General features: G+C 49.6%; 1 protein-coding gene across 1 annotated transcript in view; it reads right to left on the reverse strand.

The window, feature by feature from the left end:
• LOC133352940 (potassium voltage-gated channel subfamily KQT member 4-like) overlaps positions 1-24141 on the reverse strand; it is a 74394-nt gene that overhangs the window by 13861 nt on the left and 36392 nt on the right. Inside the window, 5 exon segments of the mRNA XM_061568946.1 lie at positions 179-281; positions 8164-8380; positions 8382-8510; positions 21404-21496; positions 23649-23744. Coding sequence (XP_061424930.1) covers positions 179-281; positions 8164-8380; positions 8382-8510; positions 21404-21496; positions 23649-23744 — 638 coding nt within the window.

Below are 24141 nucleotides of genomic sequence, written 5' to 3' on the forward strand. Positions count from 1 at the left end.
GCGCACGGCTCCAGTGGCTTCCTAATATCGGAAGGAAGACCGTTCCAGACGGCCGCAGAAGCGCACCCGAAAGCGCCGCGTGATGCGGTGACCACCGTCTTTACTCGAAGGTCACCGTCACCGCTGGGGTCGTGACTCTGCCGCCACCGCGGCGGGCACGGTGCTTGTCTTTTCCTACCTGATGGCTCGGATGCCGTTCTTGACGACGGGCTCAAAGTTCTCCCGGGTGACGTCTCCCGGCAGCCCCACCTCGCTAAACATGTCGTCGGCGAGCGCACCCTCTGTGCACAACACGCAGCACACGTTGGTTCGCACGCCGGGCATACTTCACTCACCCGGGTCAGTGCTGGTCAGTGAGAAAGTGCCACTGACGTTAGCCGTGGCACTCACTCATGCACGCACGAGCTCACGCACGTATACGCGCACATACACATTTATTCACGCAAACCCATACCCAACGACCCGTTCGTGACTGAATATTTTCGGGGCCGCAGGTAGATTGGAGCGGGCCACGTGCCGAGTGGCCAGAGTCGTAAGCAAGAGGTACACTGGATGTGGTGTGCCGAGTGCAGAAATATATCCTGGGTCACCGACAGGGTCAAATACGGCTGAAAGTTAGCCCTCTACACACTCGCGTACACACACACACGCACAGAGACACGAGGGGGTACACACACACACACAGACACACGAGGGGGTACACACACACACAGACACACGAGGGGGTACACACACACACAGACACACGAGGGGGTACACACACACAGAGACACACGAGGGGGTACACACACACACACACAGACACACGAGGGGGTACACACACACACACACAGACACACGAGGGGGTACACACACACACAGACACACGAGAGGGTACACACACGCACACATGCACAGAGACACACGAGGGGGTACACACACACACACACAGACACACGAGGGGGTACACACACACATGCACGTAGGGGTGCTGAGATACGCCACCTGCGTATCTCAGCAATTCGTTGAAATTGCACATTCCTATGGCGAGTTTCTCTATAGTTAGGCCAGTGTTGACTTTGTACAAAGTGGAACATATTCCATCAACCCCAGCGAATGATGTATGCATACAAATCTTCCGTGCACGTGTGCAATGTATGTGTGCCAGTGTGTGCATTTGTGTGCCCGTGCATGTGTCTGCACGTGTGTAAATATTTTGCATGATTGCGCTAGTTTGCGCATATATGCATGTCCGTACACATGTAACGCGAATGCGTGTGTGTGTGTACATGTACAGGCATGTATCTGTGAGTGCGAGTGTGCATGCATTAGATGTGGTACCAAAATACATGTAGCTGAGTGGCCTTGCTGACGACTGTTACCTGCAGTGTCTATGGAGAAGGCTCGTAATGAACGTCACTGGGAAGGTCGTGGCAGTCGCCCTCCAGCAACAAAGGCGGCGGAGCGACGCTCACAACAAAGGACAGAGCGACCGGCGGCTAAAACGCAGCGAGTCGACACAGTGGGAAGCACAGGTGGGACATCTGCCAGTCAGTCATTTCAGTCAGTCAATCCTGATCAGCTGGGTATGTCGCGTAACCTCCTGCCAGAGAGCCTTCGACATCTCAAGCTGCCTCAAAGTGCACCTAGCCTGGCACAAGCGCCACGGTGACATCACTACCACTTAGCGGGATATAGCAGTAGTTTTTTTCGCGTTTTTTGCGTGTATGTACACGTGTGCATATATTTGCGAGCATCCATGTGTTTGCGAGTGTGTGTGTGTACGCATGTCACACACACACTCACAACTTTCGAACGTGCCTCTAAGTCAGATCGGAAACATGACCCCTTCAAGTCTGAAAATAAAGTCGGCAAACTCATTTCTCAGTTTCGCTCTTCTTTTTCTTCTCACACCCGACCTATTTATACAGACCCCGAGCTCACATCCCTTCCAAGACGCCCCGGGCAGATTTCGGGGGATGAAAGGGGATCGAGTGAGCGATGTGGGCCGAGCGATGCCAGGACACCAGATACGGAGACCACGCTCTGCGCGATCGACACAAGACGATGACCACGATGGACGATTTGTGCGTCTCACGGATGCCACCCTCCTTCACGCCGAAGCTGCTACGCGGGCGCGAAGCGAGCGACTTACACGGCAGCTCATCGCAAAACGCATTTGAGAGGGGCACCCCGAGTGGCAGCTGTCCCCGTGTGACGCAGGGTGACTCGGCACGTGGCCTGTGGGCAAGCATTGGGTCTGCCAGCAGTGGAGGGCAGTGAGTGCTGTGTGCATTCACAATCGAGTAATTGGTGGGCAATTTGCAGGCAACGCGACGCAGTTGTACTCGCGTTGTTGCCACTGCATGTGAAGAGGCTATACACAACAGCGGGATTGTGCATTCCTCTCAATGAACGTCTTTATATATATATATAAAATCAATGGTTGCAGCAGTGGATTGATCATGGCTGACGATGGACAAGTGTTAATGGCAAGAAGCGATTGAGGGAACTGGGGGTGGATGATGGTGGCGTTGTCGCGGCCTGCCCTCTCATCACGAGCCTTCACAACCAGCGTCCGTCGCTTCGGACACACCCAGCCCCTCGCTCCAGTGACCTCGCGGTCCGAGCCGCAAGGATCGGAGTCACTGGCAAGACTCCCCACGGTGAAGAGGCGGTCATTGACAGGCAGAGGAGAACAGGGAGGTCTTAAATCTGAATGTGAACAGGGGCAGAAGGCGTAAACAGCACGGAGAGCTGGGGAGATGAAGCTCCAGATTGAGTAGGTAAGCCGAGGAGAAGGAGCGACCTCGTCCTGACCGGAGGTTCACTGAGGCCAGGTTTCCACACACATTAGAAATCAGAGCCAGCTCATTTCACATCCCGAATCTTCACGAGCAACACGGCTCCACCGCCGGAGAGAGGTGATCGCAAAAATAAACGTTTTTACGAGGTTTGCATCCACTAGGGTTAGGTGAAGCCATCCCCAACCGATGATCTCTTTTGTCAAGCTTCTTAGACGTTTGAAGTGGACCTAAGCATGGCACACCATTGACCTCGTCGCTTTCGGATTGACCCCGTGAGGCCACGACAGTTGCCGGGGGGATGGCACCGCTGCGTTTGGGGCGCTTGTGAAAGCGAGCGGGCGGGCGGGCGAGCAAGTAGGTGGACGAGCGAGCGGGTGGGCGAGCAAGTGGACGAGTGGGCAGGCGAGCGAGTGGTCAAGTGGGCGGGCGAGCAGGTGGATGAATGGGCGAGCGGACAAACGAGCGGGCGAGCGAGCCGACGACTCGCTCACCCAGCAAGGCTGCCATGGGAATCCATGCCAGGCCCTCCGGGTTCACAAACGGGGCCAGCTCACTTCCAACGTGACCGAGGGGACGCGGCGCGGTGGATGGGACTGGGCCCTTGGTCGCTGGAGCGAAGAGCACGTGATGGGGAGCGCAGCGCGACGAGACGGGATGGGTCGGCTGTGGCAAGTCCATGGAGGATCTCAGTCACAAACGAAAAGCACCGAACGAAATGACTGAAGAGTGCGCAAAGGAGGAGGTGCATGCCTGGAATTACCTTTGGAGAGAGAAAGAGGAGCACGTGGATCAGAGAGAGCGTACGGAGGTTAATGACATCGCGCAAGCTATGAAGAAAAGGCTTGGGCAGGACGCATCACGGCTGAAAGGGGCAAGAATAATGATGGAGTGGCGGCACAGGAAAAGCAGCGAATCCATGAAGATGACTACCGGGGAGATGGAGCAATGGAATAATTGCAGGTGCAGGTGCCAGGTTGATTGTTATTATGATGCATCGCAGGATCGTGAGTGGCATGGGGCAAACTCAGCCCTCTCTAGCCCTCCCCCCCCTTCAGATGATACAGGGCTGGCCCAAGCTTCCATCATCACCACACGCGGTCGACCATCATCACCAACATGTACGTATGTAAGTATTTTGAACTTCTTTTGCACAGCATGTAGCCAACCGCGGTAACCGGAGGTGCGGTGGAAGGACAGCGACGGCTTGGCGAGGCCTTCTTTTAGCAGTGGATTGACCATGGCCGCCGATGGTGACGATGACGAGGCGACATATACATTTACGCAGAGAGATGGACTTTTCTCGATTTATTTGAGGCCGGAGCGTTGTCGAGGCTGGCGCCAGCCGGTGTTGAATGTCGCGCACGACGCTAAGCCACCGCTCAAGCGAGGCTGCCCCGGCTCACGGCGGCAAAAAGGCGCGGCGGCGACGCTCAGTGTCGGATGTCGCTTTGATTAAAATAGAGGGCGGCTGTTAATTGAACTGGGGGAGAGAAAATATGCGCAAGCATACACACACACACGTCCTTACAAATATTTATACGGTCATAAGTGACCCCCTTGTGTATTTATACCGCAAAAAAGGTTGCACATAGAAGAAGACCCGATGCAGGCAGTGATGAGAAGGAAACGGACACTATGTGGACACACATGTAGGATGGACGACAACAGAAACATTTAAAGGGTGTTGTTTGGGAAAATGGAAGGAACCGGCAAGAGAGAAAGACCTAACAGAGAATGTCTTGACGACAACACAAATAGATTGGTGCCAGAAAGATGCGGCACGGCTTGAGCATGCTGGCACAAGACACAGAGGAAAGTGGAAACAAATGACGAAATGTGCAGTGGACACCAACGGACTATCTGCCCATGGGTCGTGGTGACGGAGATGATAACAAGTGCCCCACAAACAAGTAGTCAGACACACACAGCACTTACTCATGCACGCACACGCACATATACGCGCGCGGACACACTGATTCACGCAAACCCATACCCAACGATCCGTTCGTGACTGAATATTTTTGGGGCCGAGAGTAGATTGGAGCGGGCCACGTGCCGAGTGGCCAGAGTCGTAAGCAAGAGGCACACTGGATGTGGTGTGCCGAGTGCAGAAATATATTCTGGGTCACTGACAGGGTCATATACCCCTGAAATGTAGCCCTCTACACACTCACGTATACACATACGCAAGGACACACAAAGACAAAGATCCCCGTTTAGCCTTAACAGACTTTTGGGGCAAGTGCTGCTAGTGAGCACCTATGAAGGCCGGCACGGCACTCGAAGGTGTGGGTGGCCAGCACCACGCCCGGCCGCCTTTGTCTCTCCAGTGGCGATGTTTACACACCGCACCAGGTGGTCATTTTGTTTAGTGTACGTGGGGAGGCCCAGTTCAGATAATTGTCACTGGTGTTGGCCACGAGCGGGAATTGAACTCGGGTCGCCGAATTCGTAGCCCAGTGTGACAACCACGACGCGATTGCTCCCCACACAGAGACACACGTGCAGATACACACGTACACGTGCAGATACACACGTACACTAAACAACAACAGTGGCACTGAATGGTGATCACGTTTTTCAGAGAATTTGTTCCAGGCTAGGTGCACCTTACGGCCGCATGAAGTGTTAACAAGCTCGCTGGAAGAAGTCGCAGGACAGACCCAGGTGTTACGGGTGGCCTGTGACAAATGGCAGATGCACCACCTGCACTCGCCACTTCGCCAATTTGCTGCGTTTTAGCCGCTCGGCGCTTTGCTCGTTGTTCTGATCGTTGCTCCTTCACGTGTTTGCTGGAGGGCGCCTGCCTCGAATTTCCCAGTCGCGTCCTTCACAAGCCTCCTCCACACACACCGATCAAAATACTGCGGATACCGATTGTTGACAAGTCCACACACCCCCGGGGTCCTCCTTTACCACATCCACCCATCTCTTCTCTCACATATGCCATGCTCATTTAGCCCCCTCTTATCTATGTAGCTGCCTGGGCATGCTGTGGCTGGGGCATGCGGGCTACATGCAACCTCGCCTGTCAGAGGAGCTCACTGATGGTACTTGATCTAGATCTTTGAAGGATCTGTGAGCTCCTCACACAATCCAGCCAGATTAAATATAGCATTAATTGCAGGCAGGCCGGCCAAAATGTTTCAAGCAGGAGCAGGTGTCTCAGTTAAAGGGATCTTCGTTTCACTCAAAGATCCCCCGTATAGCCTCTAACAGAATGTTGAAGCAAGTGCTGTTTATATTTCGATTTAAAGCTTTCGTGACTGCAGGGATTCATCTTCTTGGTTCTTTCGGTAAAGTCACGTAAAATGGAAATAATAAAATAATAAAAATAAAACATAATAAAATAATTCTCACGACGTTTTGGCCACAACGCAAGCAGCCGTCCTGAAATTCAGACGCTGTCTTTCCGACAGACCTGTTCTTCACCTGAGGACGGCTGCTTGCGTTGTGGCCGAAACGTCGTGAAAATAATTTTATAAAATTGTATTTTTATTATTTTATTATTTCCATTCTACGTGACTTTACCGAAAGAACCAAGAAGACAAATGCTGTTTGCAGGCAGCAATGAAGGCCAACACGGCACACAAGGGGAGTGGGTCACCAGCACCACGCCCGGACGCCTTTGTCTCCCCAGTACTGATGCATACTCGTTTAATGGCCGAGTCGACCTAGAGGAGGCCGAGGACCTGATCAGATATGGATCACCGATGTTGGCTGTGAGCGGGAATAGAACTCGGGTGGTTGGGTTCATAGTGCAGTGCGCTAACAACTTCACCATTGCTCCACACACACACACAATGACATGAACACACACACACATGAAGACACATACATATAGATGCACAAGCATACACGCACAAAGACAAAGATCCCCCAAATAGCATTAACAGACTATTGGGGCGAGTGCTTTTAGCGAGCACCTATGAAGGCCGGAACGCACAGACACACAGACACACACACAATGGTACGCTCACACAAGCTATGAGGTGGCCAAGAGATGGTGGTACAGCAAAGGTATTTAGAATCAATCTTTGCCGAGCATTGCTTGCTCTCCAGGTCAGTTCATGCCTACTGTCTTTGCAAAAAAATCACCTTGCATTATGGGAAGGGTAAACATTGTTTCGGACATATTGAGTACATTAGTCATCGTAAAAATGCTGCTTCTCGCATCAAAAATCGCAACCACAAACAAACGCCTCTCGATGAAGCCACGGCAGTGCGAAGGCGGCCGGGAGACTCGGAGGGAGATCGGGCGGCTCACAATCGGAGAGGCTGCGAGTTCAACTCCTCGTTGGGGGTGTTAACTCGTACTCTTTGGTTTTTTCGGTAAAGTCAAGTAGGTAAAAAATAAAATAAATTAAAACAACTAAATTAAATCACGAAGTTTCCATTGCAACACAAGCAATCGTCATCAGGTGTGACAACCACAGCAAGAAAATGTATTACTGAAGTGGGAGAGGTGTTGACTCAGTCCGTCATCCCACAGGGGCCGAAAGCATGAGCACCGTTTTGCGGCAGTCAACAGCGACTGTCCCATGGATAGACTTGCTTCCGCCATGGAAATGGAGAATTTCTACCACCACTGGATCAGGACACTGGGTACGTACAAAATAGTGGCAATAAACTTTCAGAATTAAGGTGAACCTTGCCACTGCAGCCCTCTAGCAATGTCACCGATTGACCGCTCCCATAGATCTCGGTGCAATAGGGATTACCGTTGGTACGGCTATTTTAATACACACAATGGACAGGAAGGACAAGATCAAAGGATTTGCATAATGCACATACATAATGTGCGTTGACTCATTTGATCCCCCCCCGCCCCTGCACTTTTCGCAAGAGCGCAGAAGTGTGGTCACCACATCTACGCCTCTATATAAGGAACGAAACAGAAAGACTTCTCCACAAATCTGGCTGTCGCCTGATGAAGCTAGTTGTAATTACTGGCGAAACGTCGTACTCAGATTGTAAATGTTGTGGCTTGGCTCTCCAACACACTGGTGTGCTGTACTAGTGACGAATTGGCACGTTCTGTTTACATGACAACCCTCACTAGTTGGCTGTGTCGGGTGGTGGCGGGTTTGAACGACACATTTATATATTTACGCCATCTAACCACAAAAAAAACTCCATTATGCAATGATTTGTTCTCCCCTTTGTTTCAAATTAAATAGCCGCCTCGCTATCGGTGCCACGTTCTGAGATAAAAATATTACCAACGAGAACTCTGACAGTAAGCGGTGCACCACCTTGTGTCTTGCATCAGAGAATAGCCGGTGGAGGGTGCCACGGAACCACATCAGAGCTTCTTCAGAACGACGACGCTCACCGACGCGACCGGTGCGCGCGCGCCGATCGCCGTCGCGCTCACCGGTGCCGACGCGGTGGTGCAGGACGCTGCGCAGCGACGTGCGCAGGCGCGCCCGCTCGCTGAACGAGCGCGACTTGGGCACGCGGGCGGCGGGCGAGGGGGCGTCGCTGCCGGGCCCCGCGGGGGAGCTGTACCCGGAGCGCACGGCGTCCACCGTCACGGCCCCCGCCGCCGTGCCGGGCCCGTTGCTGTCGGGGCCGTGCCCGCCGGGGGAACCAGGTCGTGCCGCCGCCGCCGCCGCCGGGCTGCGTGAGGGAGCCGGAGCAGCCGCCGCTGGGCCCGGCGTTAGGTCGACTCCTCATGAGCTGCGTGACCGGGCTGGACAGTCGCTCGCGGAGGGAAAGCTTCTGGCTGGCGGGGAGACACGGGGCACACGGAGGAGAGAGACGGGCAGAGGGACAGAGACGGGACACAGAGAGAGAGAGAGATGGAAATGGAGAGGGAGGAGGAAAGGGAGAAATGTGGAGAGGAGCAGGAGGAGGAAGTAGAGGAGGAGGAGAGGGAGAATAGTGAGACAAAGAGGCGGAGAGGTGCAGAGAGAGACCCAGAAGCTGGGAGGTGGAGGGGAAATGTGGGAAGAGATGGAGAGAGAAAGAGAATGCAGAGATGTGGGCAGAGGAGAGAGGCGGACAGGCGTGGAGACAGAGGTGGATTGTGAGTGAGAATAAAGTAATATATTTAAAGGGCAGGATAGTCCAGGGATGAATTTTGAGAAAAGGAAATGTTACCAGTAATCATATAATAATATGATGACGTGTAAATATCAAGAATGCACAGATGAAAGAGTGATATGAGCAAGTGAGAGAGAGAGAGAGGAGACAGAGAAAACAGAGAGATTGATAAGGCTTGATAAACGGCCTCGCAGTTACGGCTGAAACATCTTAATGGCCTCTGCTGGAAAACGCGTGACATGCCAGCATCAGCATTCGTCCCACACACAGGGCAATCACTGATAGGACGCAAACACCAATAGGACGCAAACAAAATAAGCTTGCGAGTCAGTCCGTTAACAGAGCCTCCTCCAATTTGTTATGGGATTGGACCGCACCGAGAATTGTGCATATGAATAGAGATGCGCGCGCACGCCCACACTCTCACATGGCAATGCCACTCGGGCAGCACTGTGTTATATAAATAATCGAAAACAAAAGTAAACAGAAGCCCTTTTTTGGCAGTATTTTGTTGCCAATATTGTCCAAATGTTATGCAAAGCCGGGCTTTGCTATTGGCGAGCTGTGCGGCGAGTTTTGTAAAAAAAATCAGTGTCGAAGTTTCTGTGAACACATGACAAGTGTCCTCGAATGGAGGACGCAAGGCCAGAATCATTCCCAGGCACGGCAGCGATGTAGCCCGGCGGGCTGCCTTATTACACGAGCATTTGTTTGACCCGCTCGCTCGCTCATGAAGCAATCACTCGTTAAGCAATCGCTCATTGCACCTCAAATCGATGAAGGGGCACGGTGACTCGTGGATCGAGCGGTCACAGTGAGCAGGCTCGTTTGTGAAAATAAACAATGGGTTAAGCGGGAATAAAACGGGATTTTTTTTATGCTGTCGCTAACAGGAATATGTTCACGCAATTGGCCTTTCCCCGTGAGGCTAATATATAAAGCTCACGTGCACATGTACCTAACTTGTTAGATTATATTTGCACTGTTTTTTATCCACGTGTGTGATTCGTTTACGCCCGTTAAATGCCTCGTTTGTGAGTTGTGCACCATTCCTTCGGGACCCTGGTGTACTCGTTCTCTGCATTGTCGACGTTGTCGTTTGTAACATTTTTGTTGCTGCTGCTGCTGCGTTCACTCAGCACCGTGGGTCTCCCGCGTAAAATAGCCGGGCAGCTGGCGCTAAACGGGACCATCATCCGTGCAGAAAATAAACACACACGTTCAACTTTCTCACTCTAATAGCCACGACTCACATTGAGAGTCTCGGCCCTACTCGGTGGGGAGGGCGGCGGGGGGGGTTATGCCATGGTTAATCATTTACAGCCGGTGGTCAATTCACTACTGGATGAAGGTCTACCTCCATGCCGAGTCTCGCGAGGCTTGTTTGACCATACTTCACCGCGCTGCTTTGCGCGGAGCCAAGGCCGGTGTAGATATCGCTCTCCACCAGTGGCAGCTGCCACCACTTGGAATCCATGTGGTCGTTATTTAACACAAAGTGTCCCTTGCTCAAGCGAGCATGGGGGAGGGTGGGAAATTGACATCCCCACTGGTGACAACTGAGCCAGTGGTGGGACATTTCCATATTACTATGGCACGGGGAATTTTATCGTCCGCTTGATTTATATACTGAACCCAGCACTGGGATTTCGAACTCACAACCTGTCCCTGTGCCACGTGGCCGTTTAGCGGCAATGGAGCTGTGCAATGGGCTCGTGCCGGTACGGCTGGATATGCAGGCGTGGGTTGAGTAAATGTCAGGAAATGTGTTCTTAGGAGATGGCCACGTGGCTCAGGGGTCAGACGAGATCAGGGCTCGAATCGTCGGTTCAGCCGCCCGTGATTAAACCGGACATTTTTAAAAATTAGATTTAAATTACTGAAAGGACCAAGAATAAGTCTGCATTTTTCGACTGCCAGTACGCTCACTTAGTTTAATAACCATTTCTACAGTCTACATCGTAGACTGCCAATACGCTCACCAGCTTAAAAACCAGGCTACAGTCTACATTATAGACTGCCAGTACACTCACCGAGGTTAAAACTATTGCTACAGTCTACATTATAGACTGCCAGTCCACTCACTCCGATTAAGAACCAGGCTACAGTCTACATCAGTGTTTTTGTTGTTATTAATTTTTTTTCTATCTACGTGGCTTTACTGAAAACCCGAATAATGTGAAAGAGCTTTATAGCTCATCGGATTCCTCTAGTATAAATATTTTGATTCTGATGGTCTCAGGCTGGTCACCGATGTCTAACAAAGTAGTGATCACATTACATTTTTATTTTCACTTACTTCGGTTAAAATTCCAGCTCTGAGAATAAAAAAAACAATATTGGTTTGAACGTCATGTGGCAAACGTGTCTTGGCATCAGCTTGTGTGGCAAAAATAAAGAGGTCGTTTGAAGAGATCTCGGGCAGTAGTTCTGTGATGTCTGCTTCTGAGCGCCGCCGTTCTCTTACACGGGGTTGGGTGCACTGCTCTCCGAGAGCTCCTAATGGAAAATTCTGCATCCCATCCCAATGCGACACCGATAGCACGGGTTGAATAGAAATTGGGGAAATATAAAATAAACAATGTTGATTGAAAAAGAGAAACGTGTTCAGATTATACCGCACGCAAGTCACGCAGCATGCGTCAAATGTACAAATACTTCACCACCGTCGTCAGTGCTAAACCAAACACTGCCTTGCGGTTCGAGGCTGCGATTCGATTCGAGAATTGTTCTTTTTATTTATACTGCGCTGAATGGTTCCGCCTCCACCGGTTGCAGGGTTCATGTGAACCCAGTCAAGTGAACATGACACGCAAATAAATAAAAACACACAGCGATCGATTCGATGCGTGTGCCGTGAGAATAATAATGAATCTGCATTTTTTCAATGAATCGGTGCGTCTGTGCACCTCCATATGCTAAACATTTCGGCTCTTTATCTTTTTTCGGAGCTTAGAGAGACAAAATATTTTGACCTGAATGTGGAGATAGAATATCGAACCGAGGTGGCATATGAACAATTTACAGTTCAAATCCTGGTTGGTGGGGGGGGGGGGAGTGAATCAGCCCATCATCATTTTGAAGTTTATAAAATAGGTACCACTTTGCTGGTTTGTTAACAGTGGCTGTCTTACAGATAAATTCAGCCCCGCCATAGGAATGAGGACTTTCCACCATTGGCTCAGGGCTGTAAACTGGAGATTAACACCGCCTCAATGCTCATTTGAGGAGAAATACATTTACTATTTATTCGTAAAATTAAACACCACAATGAGCATACTGACATCGAAATTCGTTTAATTAAAAAAAGCATCCATCGATCACGAATCGGGCCGTAACGATCGCATCGATCCGTCGATAAATGTTGACCCTTCATTTTCACGACGCACACAACGAATCGCGCGTCAAGGAATGAATGGTTCTCAAGTCGCACGCCGTCAGCGATGGGCTGGCGTCGTCCCTTGCAGCGAGTTGAGGCCGCGACGTTGCAATGAAAGAATCAATTCTTAAAATGAATCGCGAACTCGAATCACGATCATTCACCGTATCGCCATGAGGATGTGTGAATTGTTCATTTCAATAAACCGATCATAATGACAACAGTTGAATTGTTCATGTATACTTCTATTAATTCATTAACTAACCATTGCTTATCCACAAACGCAATCGACTGCATCTCAAAATCCTTTATCAAGATGCTCTTGCTTGGGGTGTTTGGCCAATTCCTTATTGAGCTTTTTGAATGTTTTGAGTTGGGTGGTAAATGGAATGTCCATCCAGAGGAAACCCATGCACCCGAGGGGACAACACGAAAGAAATCCCCACAAATAGGTCGCGGCACACAAATATAAAATAGAAATTTAGTTGAATTCGTTGTCATTCCCTCGCACCTCTGATTATCACAGTTGGCTACGTGTATGTATACACGTATAACATGCCTTCTGCAAGGCAGAATTTGCTACTTGTTGTTTAACCTCCGGGTGAAGCGTTTGCGAGTTTGGACTCGTTTTGGATTGGACACAAGCGGCACGCCCCCACAACATCGCCATCATCGGTGGTGCCGTTATTCCCGCCGTTACCATCTTTGGTGGAATCGCCGTTATCAAACGAACCTGCAGGGAACGTACCAAAGATCCTTCCTGAGTGAGCGGGCGGAAGGGCGGAAGGATGGATTCATTAATGACTCAGCGTGTACGAGTGTACAGAGGTAATCCATCAGCCTCTCTGTTCTCGTCTCTATGTACGTCTGTCCCTGTATCTATTTGTCGGTCTATCTCTTAGTGTCTGTGTGTGTCTGTAATCTGTCTCCATGTCTGTCTGTTCTGTCTCTTTCTATCTGTGCCTATCAGTCTGTAACTCGGTCTTTTTCTCCGCCTCCATGTCTCTCCGTCCATCTGTACCTTTGGCTACCTGCCCCATAGTCGATGTCTAAATGTGCCAATTTTATCTAAGGACACTGCATACAGTACTAGTATTTAAAATAAGCCTTGCAGCCTCTCTTTAGTCACTGCAGAAAGCCACCACTGTGGATACTATACCGCTGTGCCTATGCAGCCTCCCGGTACCCCTCATTTCACCTGCAACCCTAAAAGGGCCATGATGATGACGACAATGACATCTGCTGGGTTTCCAATTCGAAGTAGGAAAAAGAACGAGGTTCATGTTAAAATCCATCCATATTCGTTGTGTAATTGACTGTTTTCACTAATGGGATTGCGTCGTTTGCTCCGATTGTTGTTTTTGCAGCTTCGTTCTGATAAAAAAAAGTATCCCTGTGCCTTGTTGGTCATGGGGAATATTTGACCATACTTCACCACGTTGGTTAGTATGGGTTGGTAAAGGGGAAGAGGCCGGTGCATGTCCAGGACCAGTTAAGACACCACTCAGTCATGGCCGGGAATTTAACTCAGGCCAAGGACTTCAAAGTAGCACTATTCATTGCATTACTGATCATGTCCACGTACCTTCTGTTTGAAACTCATTCACCGCATCCGAAATTATTTACCCGACAATATATAAATGGCGTGTGCATTGTCACCCTGCTCACAAGCAGGATAAGGGGTCTGGAAGGATGTATAAACATGGTTATCTGTCCTATTGATTCTAAACTACAGGGTGTTTGAAAAGGATGGACCCGATTTGAAATCGCTATATCTCTGCAACCATGAACCGCCCATTAATGAAACTCTTACCACTTGAAAGGGCGGGGCATAGAGAGGGCGGGGCATAGAGTTTCAAATGATTACCGCTAGATGCCTCTCCCAGCGCACAAACAGCCCCTAGCCTTAGTCATTCGCAAGACGGTGACCCCGCAACGCAAGGCGTTTTGCGTTCTGCAGTTCAGCAAGACTGAATTCGTTATTGCGGTACAGCGTGCATTTCAACGGCGTTTTGGCATTGATCTGCCAATGTCAAAAAGCATTCGTCATTGGTACCGACAATTTGAGGAAACAGGCTGTTAATGTAAGGGAAAGAGCACAGGGCGACCACGCATCTCAGAGGAAAACGTGAGAAGAGAGGCGTTTGGGACGAATTCAACTATCGTCTCGATGCACATAGAGTATTTATAAAATGGTTAGTAAATCTTGATAACTCATTAAATCGTTTGTAACTTTTTGTGTAATTGTAACATGTTGCCATCGTGAAATATACTGCTTTGAAATCGGGTCCATCTTTTCCAAACACCCTGTGCACTTTTAATCAAACAAATGGCACCTACAGTATTCCGACAAAGAGTAAATTGGAAACCCAGCACTGGATGACAATGAATAGAGTAACAAGGATGATAATGGTGAAAGTTATGATGATGATGAAAATGAGAGTGATGATGGTGAACTTTAATCTTTATCCTTTCTGAATGCACCCCTTGTCTCCCTTGCAAGAGATATACTGAGAGGGGGCAGATTTATTAATCAATTGCGCGCCTTGCGATAAAAGCATTGAGATGTTTCTGGATTTTTGAGAAATACACACTCAACACTTTCAGGGAGGAATCAAAGCTGAAATGACCGTTATGGCCACCATCTTATAAATCGATATAGCCACCCTCGGCAACCTGAAACTTGTACTTCTGAGGCTCACAGAATGTGGATTTAAGTGGTTAAACCCTAATTTTTGTGGCAAATATTTTATAAGGATTAGACCAGGCTGTAGGCATCTCCCCCCCTGCATATCTCCGCGTACATGCCCTTTGGAGTCTTGATTTACTGTCGTTATACCCACACAGCTTGTATGCTCTAGCATTCTGCTGTATGCATTTGTTCAACACTACCCCTTTCGCCAAACCTGGCCGTAGTGAAAGGCAAACAACCAAACCAACTCAAATTAATAAGGTTCTCAGCCAATGTTTAATAACCAGTCCCATTATTCTGTGTAGGCCCAGTAGAGCATTGCAATTGGCTGCCTGGATTATCCTGCCTGTAATAAAGTTCTACACAAGGACCGGTACGAGGTCACGGTACAAATAAATTCCTGCCACCCAAACACAGATGCCAATTCCGGGACTATCCAGGTCAAATTATACTTAACAACCACCTCCGTGATTGCAGAGGAAGTTTAGAGCTTTGTTAGAAATTACATTTTATTATCAAACGTCTCTCCCTCTCATCAATTGATAAAAATAAAATAAGCATATTGTTAGCTTGGGTAAAAAAATATACATGGTATCGGTGGATTTGGTCAATATTGGTTACAATTGACAGCCATCTTGAAATAAATGGTAGCCTTCTTAAAATAAGTGGAAGCCATCTTAAAATAAATTGCAGCCATCTTGAAATACCAGATGACCGATTTATTAAAGTTGTCCTCGTCACACTCCCTCACCCCTAATGTGTGAATGGCAACGACTCAATTCAAACTTCTCTGTGGCTTAGAATTGCAGATGCGAGGTATATTGGTTACGTATGGTGGCCATTTTCAACTGAGGGTAATTTCAGTTTAGATCGCTCCATGACACAGTGTTGTATATATTTATCTAGCATCCTGACAAACATCACGCTTTTATCACACAGCACACCTTTGCTGTATTTTATCACGTATCTGCCCCACGGGCCCTCATCTGGTTAAATAAAGGCATGTGACTGACGAATCGTCGTGCACAATAAATGTCACCACGGTGGCGATGGTGTAAGCGAGATTCCATGCTTCGCGGTCGACGCTCATTCACATCGATGTTCTGGGCATGCATCCGCGACAGGGTTTCATGACAGCGCTCATACCGGTGTTGCACGTCTCGCAGCCCCCCCGGGCAAACCCAGCGAGGCAACCCGGTGCAACCTCGAAGCAAGCAGCAACGTGCAAGTCGATGGAAACCTGAGCAATGCAATTCAACCGCAACGCAACTCGGTGCAAGTCAAAAGCGTCGTGCTGCAAACTGGATTGGTCTCAACGCAGAGCAATATAATGAAACGCGGCCCAGCTGCAATCCAAAGAAAACTGCTGCAACTTTACTGCAACAATGTTGCTTAAAGCAAGTATGCACGTCGCTCCATTCAACATGGAACTGCAACATTGAGCACATAAAGTTGCACACGTTGCTCTGCAACACCGAGCAACTTGGCTCAGTCATTTTAAAACGTGTTTTTGCTGCACATGCAACGGAGCACTCGCATTGCCTGGATGGGGTCACGAAGTCGTCGTGGCAACCTGACGGCAATGTTCAAAATGGCCGCACCTTGTTTTGCATGTGGAGGGGTTGAGATATTTAACCAGAAGACTGGCTTTATCTCTACATATCAATGCCAATAACATTAGATATTTTCATTTTACATTCTTACTTGATTCCTCATTCTCAAAAATGCCTGAATGTCTATTTTATTCATAGGCCGAGCCGGTGCCTTCCCTTGCCTAGTCCCCCTGCTAGGGTGCCTGACACTCAAGGGCTTGCATCGAGCCCCGCTGAATTTACATAGACCACACAATCACAGAGACTCATCAATGTACACAGGGACGCCACAGACTTAACCTAGGGAGATCTAGAGGACTTAAGAGAACAGATTCATACACGCTTTCAGCCTCGCGTTTTAACGTGCGTAAACCAATTGGCACTGGTCCACAGCATCACTAAGTATTCACAGACACGCGTACAGACAGAACATTCCCCTGGCACAGCAGTGAGCCGCATATCAGCTGCTTAAATATGCTTAATTATACTTGTGGCGCGGCTGAATCCTCCACCATCTATTATGCTCCTGTTGTGCATTTAAACCGGCGCTTAATGCACTCCGTCGCTCGCCCTCGTTAGAGGTAAAGTCTACGTTCTGGTTAATTGCATTTTCGAAGTGGTGTCTGCTGAGGCAGTACAGTACATCAGGTAGGTCGTTAACAAATCCATGCACTGGCGTGCGAGCAATTTTCTCGCTTGTGGAAAATATAAGCAACAAAACTGGGACCCATGTCGAACAGAGATAAACACCTGGCCATTCACCAGCATTGCTTCAAGCAAGCCCGAATGTGCTGATGAGGTACTAATGATTGTCAAAAACTGCTTGTGCTGAAACAATTTTGCTGAAATTGGGGTGTATTTTTTACGTGCAGAGAAAAAATATCCCCTGTTCCTCTCATATTTATGAGTTTTTCTGCAGACACGTCGGTTTCTTTCAAGACACAATACACTGGAAAAAAAAGCGATTGGCCAAACATTCCTAACAGGACCCCGACATGAAGCCGTCTTGAGACTCAAGTGAGGCTCTCATGGGTAAATTGTATCATTTTCTGTCCATGATACCCCAGTCTAGAATTCCCTGCCACCTGTACGTTGGCGAGATGTTATCTCCCTCGCCTGGTATGCAAGGGGTCGTGGGTTCGATCCCAACCCTGACGCCTGCTGCTGTATATTTGGAATTTGGGTGTTCTCCAATTGGTCACGTGGATTTTTCTCCGAGTCCTCTAGGTTCTTCCCCTCCACATTTATCATCTCTGTCCAGGCCGCTTCTGAAGAGCTAATAGCTCAGTGGGCTTTACCTTGTCAAATAAAAAAGTTAATAAAATAGCTTTCCACCAAATCCCTGCCCCCTTTCCAAAGCAGGTGCAAGACCCCCACCCTTCTCCTATTCCGATGTCTCTTCTCTAATATAATGTTACGGCGCTATAGAACTTGCTATGATGCTAGAGCAAGTAACCTGCCCCACACCGAACATTCCATCTCCACACCCCCCCCCCCCCGTGCGTGACAACCCCAAGGTGCTCCGTTGGCCTCAGGATACCGTTAGCATCATGTTTGCGTATACCGTACTGCAAATTACGCGAACCGTAATTGATGGATTCTCACGTGCTCGGTTCCATGCCTCCACCGTGAACATAGGAATCGATCCATTGCTGTCTGCAAATGTGTTTCGTGAGGGTTTTTTTGGGAGCTATATCCAGGGTAAGGAGCTGGTGTTCAGCTTAGTTTCACTGTTAAGGAACTGTTCCCAAAAAGTCAACACATTCATTAATAACACTGCCATGAAGAGGAAAAGTGACATGATAGGTGACGATTCAGGCAATGGCTCTTCTTCAAAGCAGAGATCTCCCTCCTACTTCGGGCAGTGTTATTGACAATTATTTGTGCTCGTGCACCGCTGCCGATGCAGTACCACGGACATTTATTTTAATTTCCAACCACGGATCATCTCTCTACCATTTGCTTTCTATCAGAGAAGTCCACAGCTTCGGCATTAAGAGACGGAAGATGCCAGCATTATTATTTTATATTGGAGGAGCCAAAGTTATTATTATTTTCTAGCTCAAGCCGACGGCTGCCCGTACACCTCCGTCCGCGCGGATAAAAAATGAAAAAGCGATTGCCAGTTTGGCTCGGTGATCGAGGCGCGAGGACGGGTGGCTCAATTCCTCATGTCAGGAGGCGACGGCAGTGATCCTCACTGCCGCCGCCACTCGTCCTCCGTGGCGATAACTCAGCCGAGCGTGAACACCCCTCGCTCCCCGCTCCCTGCTCCTCACGCATCCCCCCCGCTCCCCCGCTTCTTACGCATACCCGCGCTCCCTGCTCCTCACGAATTGCCCTGCTCCCCACCCACTGCTTTCCCCGCTTCTTGCGCATCCCAATGCTTCCCACATCCTGATCAAAGAATACAGTGGCAGCGCCACCGCAATAATGATCGCGTGCGTCGTGATCCACCGCTTTGGAGGGTTGGGGGGGGTTGATGGAACACCCAGAGATTTATGAAACACACAAAGTCCGCAGGGTCACGAGGCGGCCAGTCGTGGTCGGAGTTCAGCCGTCTGTGGACTTTTGAGTGTTGCCCGCCGACACGTAACATGTAAAATGGAGCATCCCTGAAATGTCTTGCTTACATCACTTTTGGCAGAAGGGGCCTCCACTCAAATAATATTGGCCTATTTTCCATGCTGTCCAGCCATCTCCCTCGGAAGAGGAGGAAATGCCCACGTGCACAGCGGGGGAGTCTCTGCGGACGCTCCATTCTCCTCCCATGTGCCTTTCCTAACAGAGGAACTGGCCAAACTGCCCAATGCAAGATCCTCCTAAAATCGGGGGTCTTGGGACTCAGTGAAGCTTTTGCGGATACACAAACGACTTCAGAATGCTTCTATCTTTTAGAGTCACGCACGTTGCGCTGTTTGAAAGGCGACGATATTTTTTGTCGACAGGAACATTTGCTGGCGCTAATAGCCTGTGACACGGCCACTTAAAGTTCTCCACATAAAGTGCTTTCCAGTAACTACGGAAACAAGCGGGCAGCTAAAAACACAGAGGGTTCCCACTGTGATTGCGGTCGCAGGGGGCATGTCACGCCAGAGTGCAGGTGCATGAACGGCGGCAACGATCATTTACAGACTAATGTCTCTACAATCGCTCTGCCCCGGGAGCCAGAGCACATTCAGGTGTCTCGTAGCCAAATGAAGGCACGCTTTTAATATTCTTAGGCTTTTGATAAAACCTTCAAGACTTGGCCACTTAGAAGCCACTTTTTGGATTCTTGGAAGTCTATCGAGCTGCTGAGTGCAGAGTTTCACTGGGCGATTCAGTCGTGACCCCACGATGGGTGGCAAGCAAAGGTGGTGATGCCAACCCTCGTTGGCTGGCCAGGTGGCTCAAGAGTTCATAATGGCCACGTCAGAGAATGCTGAGCCAGCAAAGCTGCCATCCGAGTGTGAATGCGGGTTTTGCGCGCCCGTTATGAAATGCGAGTTGATGACTCCACACACAAAAAATTAACCCGTAAAAACAAAGTTTTTCACTATAAATCCTTTATATGCGTGGCATCGGTTTTATTTTATTATTCATTTCTGTTTTTCTTGAGTAAGAGTTTCATTTTTATCACATTGGTATTTTAAATAAAAAGGTGGAAAATTTTGGAATAGTGGAAAAATTAGGAATTTTTTTTTCACGAAAATAAATTGTCACGCACAACGAGTCTGTGTGCAAAATGTCAGCTCAATTGGATCACAGGAAGTGGGTTAAAAAACGACCAAAAGATTTGCACGGTCGCAAGCGCGCAAGCAAGCAAGCGAACTTAATATAAAGGATTTAAAAATACCCCATCGTAATAAAAAAAACGCACTTAAATTGGCTAAATCCTAGCTGCGGTAATTAAAACAGTTTCAGTTGTATTGACATGCTACAAGTGCTCTTAACGGGGCGGCTAAAAGGTGCTCGACTAATGTAAAATAAAAGATCTATCGATGTTACATGAGATGCTGCGCTGTGACAACCATGGATTCTGGGGCAGGTCTAACAAATGTCGAGAGAATTCCGACTGCAAATCATTTCGTCTCGTGACCCCGACGACGACGACGACGACGATGGCGTTGAGATGCAATTGTGGGAGAGGAAAAAAAAACTAATTAAATTTCACTCAAGGGCAGTTCCCTAAATGAGACCTCAACATAAAAAATCATCCTAATATGTATGTATGTTGAACTTCTTTCGCACCGTACATAGCCGCCTGTGCTAACCAACATGGTAGCTTCTCTACGGAACAAATGACGGGAATGACACGCACACGAAACGGAACACACCGTCACCAACCCAGCACGCACGAGAAAGTCGGTTCGTCCAAGTCGGTCCGACACCGCCGTAATTTTACGAGCATTTCTGCCTCATCAAAGCAGGCGGACAAAATTATTTCCCTCCGACTCAACGGCGCTAATCGGTCAATTTGTTATGCCCCAAGTAGAAAGCCGCTTCGCGGCTGCCCTGGCGGTCACCCCCACATCTGGATCGTGCGTCTGCGATGGTGGAACTGCTCCCAGGGAAAGTGCCGATGAGAGAAGTCCCGACTGTCGGCGTGCGTCAGGCTGCCCGAGACGACCCTGACCCTCGGGCCGTGCGACTCGTGACTCCGCGCGCTCCGCTGCTGGATGGCTCCCGGCGCCGACGCAAGCCGCTCGCGACGCTCATGCAGCCTCCATGCGACCAGTGAGCGGTGGTGTGCGGGCAGCGCAGGCGTAGCGTGGGGTGCGAGGGTCAGGGGTTAAGGTGAGGGTTGGGGCCAGGGGTTAGAGTTGGCGGTTAAGGTCAGGGTTAGGGGTTAGGATTATGATTAAGGGGTTCAATTGTTAGGCAAGGTACAAGGGTAAGGGTCGGGTGAAGTGGCTGTGGACACCTGCCTTAGCGACGGGATGCACTCGTAGTAGAATCTCCACGTGGAGGTGAGGTCCACGCGGGACGGGTCCGTGGCGTGGATCCTCCACGCTGCCTGCAATCACCGTCGTCACCATCATCGTCACCATCATCGTCACCATCATCACCATCATCGTCACCATCATCGTCACCATCATCGTCACCATCATCGTCACCATCGTCATCACCATCGTCACCATCGTCACCATCGTCACCATCATCACCATTGTGATCATCAACATCATCACCATCGTCACCATCGTCACCATCGTCACCATCATCGTCACCATCGTCACCATCGTCACCATCGTCACCATCGTCACCATCATCGTCACCATCATCACCATCGTCACCATCGTCACCATCATCGTCACCATCGTCACCATCGTCACCATCGTCACCATCGTCACCATCGTCACCATCGTCACCATCGTCACCATGGTCACCATCGTCACCAACGTCACCATGGTCACCATTATAATCATCAACATCATCACCATCGTCACCATCGTCACCATCGTCACCATCGTCACCATCGTCGTCACCATCATCATCACCATCATCGTCACCATCATCGTCACCATCGTCACCATCGTCACCATCATCGTCACCATCGTCACCATCGTCACCATCGTCACCATCATCGTCACCATCATCACCATCATCACCATCGTCACCATCGTCACCATCGTCACCATCATCGTCACCATCGTCACCATCGTCACCATCATCACCATCGTCACCATCATCGTCACCATCATCACCATCGTCACCATCGTCACCATCATCGTCACCATCGTCACCATCGTCACCATCATCACCATCATCACCATCGTCACCATCGTCACCATGATCACCATCGTCACCATCGTCACCATGGTCACCATTATAATCATCAACATCATCACCATCATCACCATCGTCACCATCGTCACCATCGTCATCATCGTCACCATGGTCACCATCGTCGTCACCATCATCATCACCGTCATCGTCACCATCATCGTCACCATCGTCACCATCGTCACCATCATCGTCACCATCGTCACCATCGTCACCATCGTCACCATCATCGTCACCATCATCACCATCATCACCATCATCACCATCGTCACCATCGTCACCATCATCACCATTGTGATCATCAACATCATCAACATCATCACCATCATCATCACCATCGTCACCATCGTCACCATCGTCACCATCATCGTCACCATCGTCACCATCGTCACCATCATCACCATCGTCACCATCGTCACCATCATCACCATCGTCACCATCGTCACCATGGTCACCATCGTCACCATCATCACCATGGTCACCATTATAATCATCAACATCGTCACCATCGTCACCATCATCGTCACCATCGTCACCATCATCGTCACCATCGTCACCATCGTCACCATTGTGATCATCAACATCATCACCATGGTCATCATCATCACCTTCAATCCTTGTCACCATCACAATCATCGTCACCAGAAAAGAGCATGGTTTTCAAAATCTGCTAAGTTATTAATATTCCGTTACATGGTAGTGACATCACCACAGTCCCGAGCCAGGCTAGGTGTGCTCTGAGTGGGAGGCTGACTGGCACGATGCAACAGAACAGGCCCACGAGTGATGGCTTCTGCCGCTACTCGAAGTCGGCCGCTGCCAGCCCACGCAAAGGCATCATCATTCATGTCCCCACATCGACACGTGTGTTATGTACGATGTCAGCATGCGTGCGCACACACGCACAGTCACACACTAACAGGTAAAGATCCCCGTATAGCCTTCAACACCGTGGGGACAAGTGCTGTTAGCGAGCACCAATTTAGGCTTAGAGGGCGCACGAGGGGGTGGTGGTGTGGTCAGTACCACGCCCCTCCGTCTTTGTCTCTCCGGTAGTGAAGAAACCTAGGGGCGGTCCAGGACCGGTTCGGATATTCAGCACTGATATTGGCTCTGAGCGGGAAACAAACTTAGGTCGCCTGGTCGGTGGCTTAGTGTACTAACCACTTCACGTCCACCCATCCACACACACAGACACTCTCTCTCACACTCTCTCTCACACTCTCTCACACTCTCTCTCCTCTCACACTCTCTCACACACGCTGTCAAACTCTCACTCACACTCTCTCACACACTCTCGCACTCTCTCACACTTTCTCGCACTCTCTCACACTCTATCACACTCTCTCTCTCACACTCTCTCACACTCTCACACTCTCTCCCACCTGTATGAGGCCTGCTGCTGGGCTCCGTCTCTTCTCAAAGTGCTTCTGTCTGTGCTGCTCCTGCACCTTGAGGGCAAAGCCTGAGCCCAGAATGCCCTGGGGGCACCACCGTTATCATCAGCATCATCGTCGTCATCATCACATCACTATGGTCGCTTTCACCGTCATTATTGACATCATTAACATTGTCATCATCACCATAATCATCAACATGCATGTGATTAACATTATCATCATTACCATAATCATCAATATGCATGAGATTCGCGCTACCACGTTAATCCTCATCAGCGCTCACTACGACTACTGTGCCACCACACTGGCCTGTCATCATGATGATGCATCGTCGTCGTGATGAGGATGATGATGCATCGTCGTCGTGATGATGATGTGTTTCTTGACGATGTTTCGCTGCAATGGTTGCCCTTCCCCCGCACTTCCGATGAGCACCGGTTGGCTACGTACGGTGCGATGAAGTCCAACATCCATGCAT

Source organism: Lethenteron reissneri, chromosome 42 (assembly GCF_015708825.2).
Source record: "Lethenteron reissneri isolate LAM-NWPU_2019-01 chromosome 42, ASM1570882v1, whole genome shotgun sequence".
NCBI classification, from domain to species: domain Eukaryota; kingdom Metazoa; phylum Chordata; class Hyperoartia; order Petromyzontiformes; family Petromyzontidae; genus Lethenteron; species Lethenteron reissneri.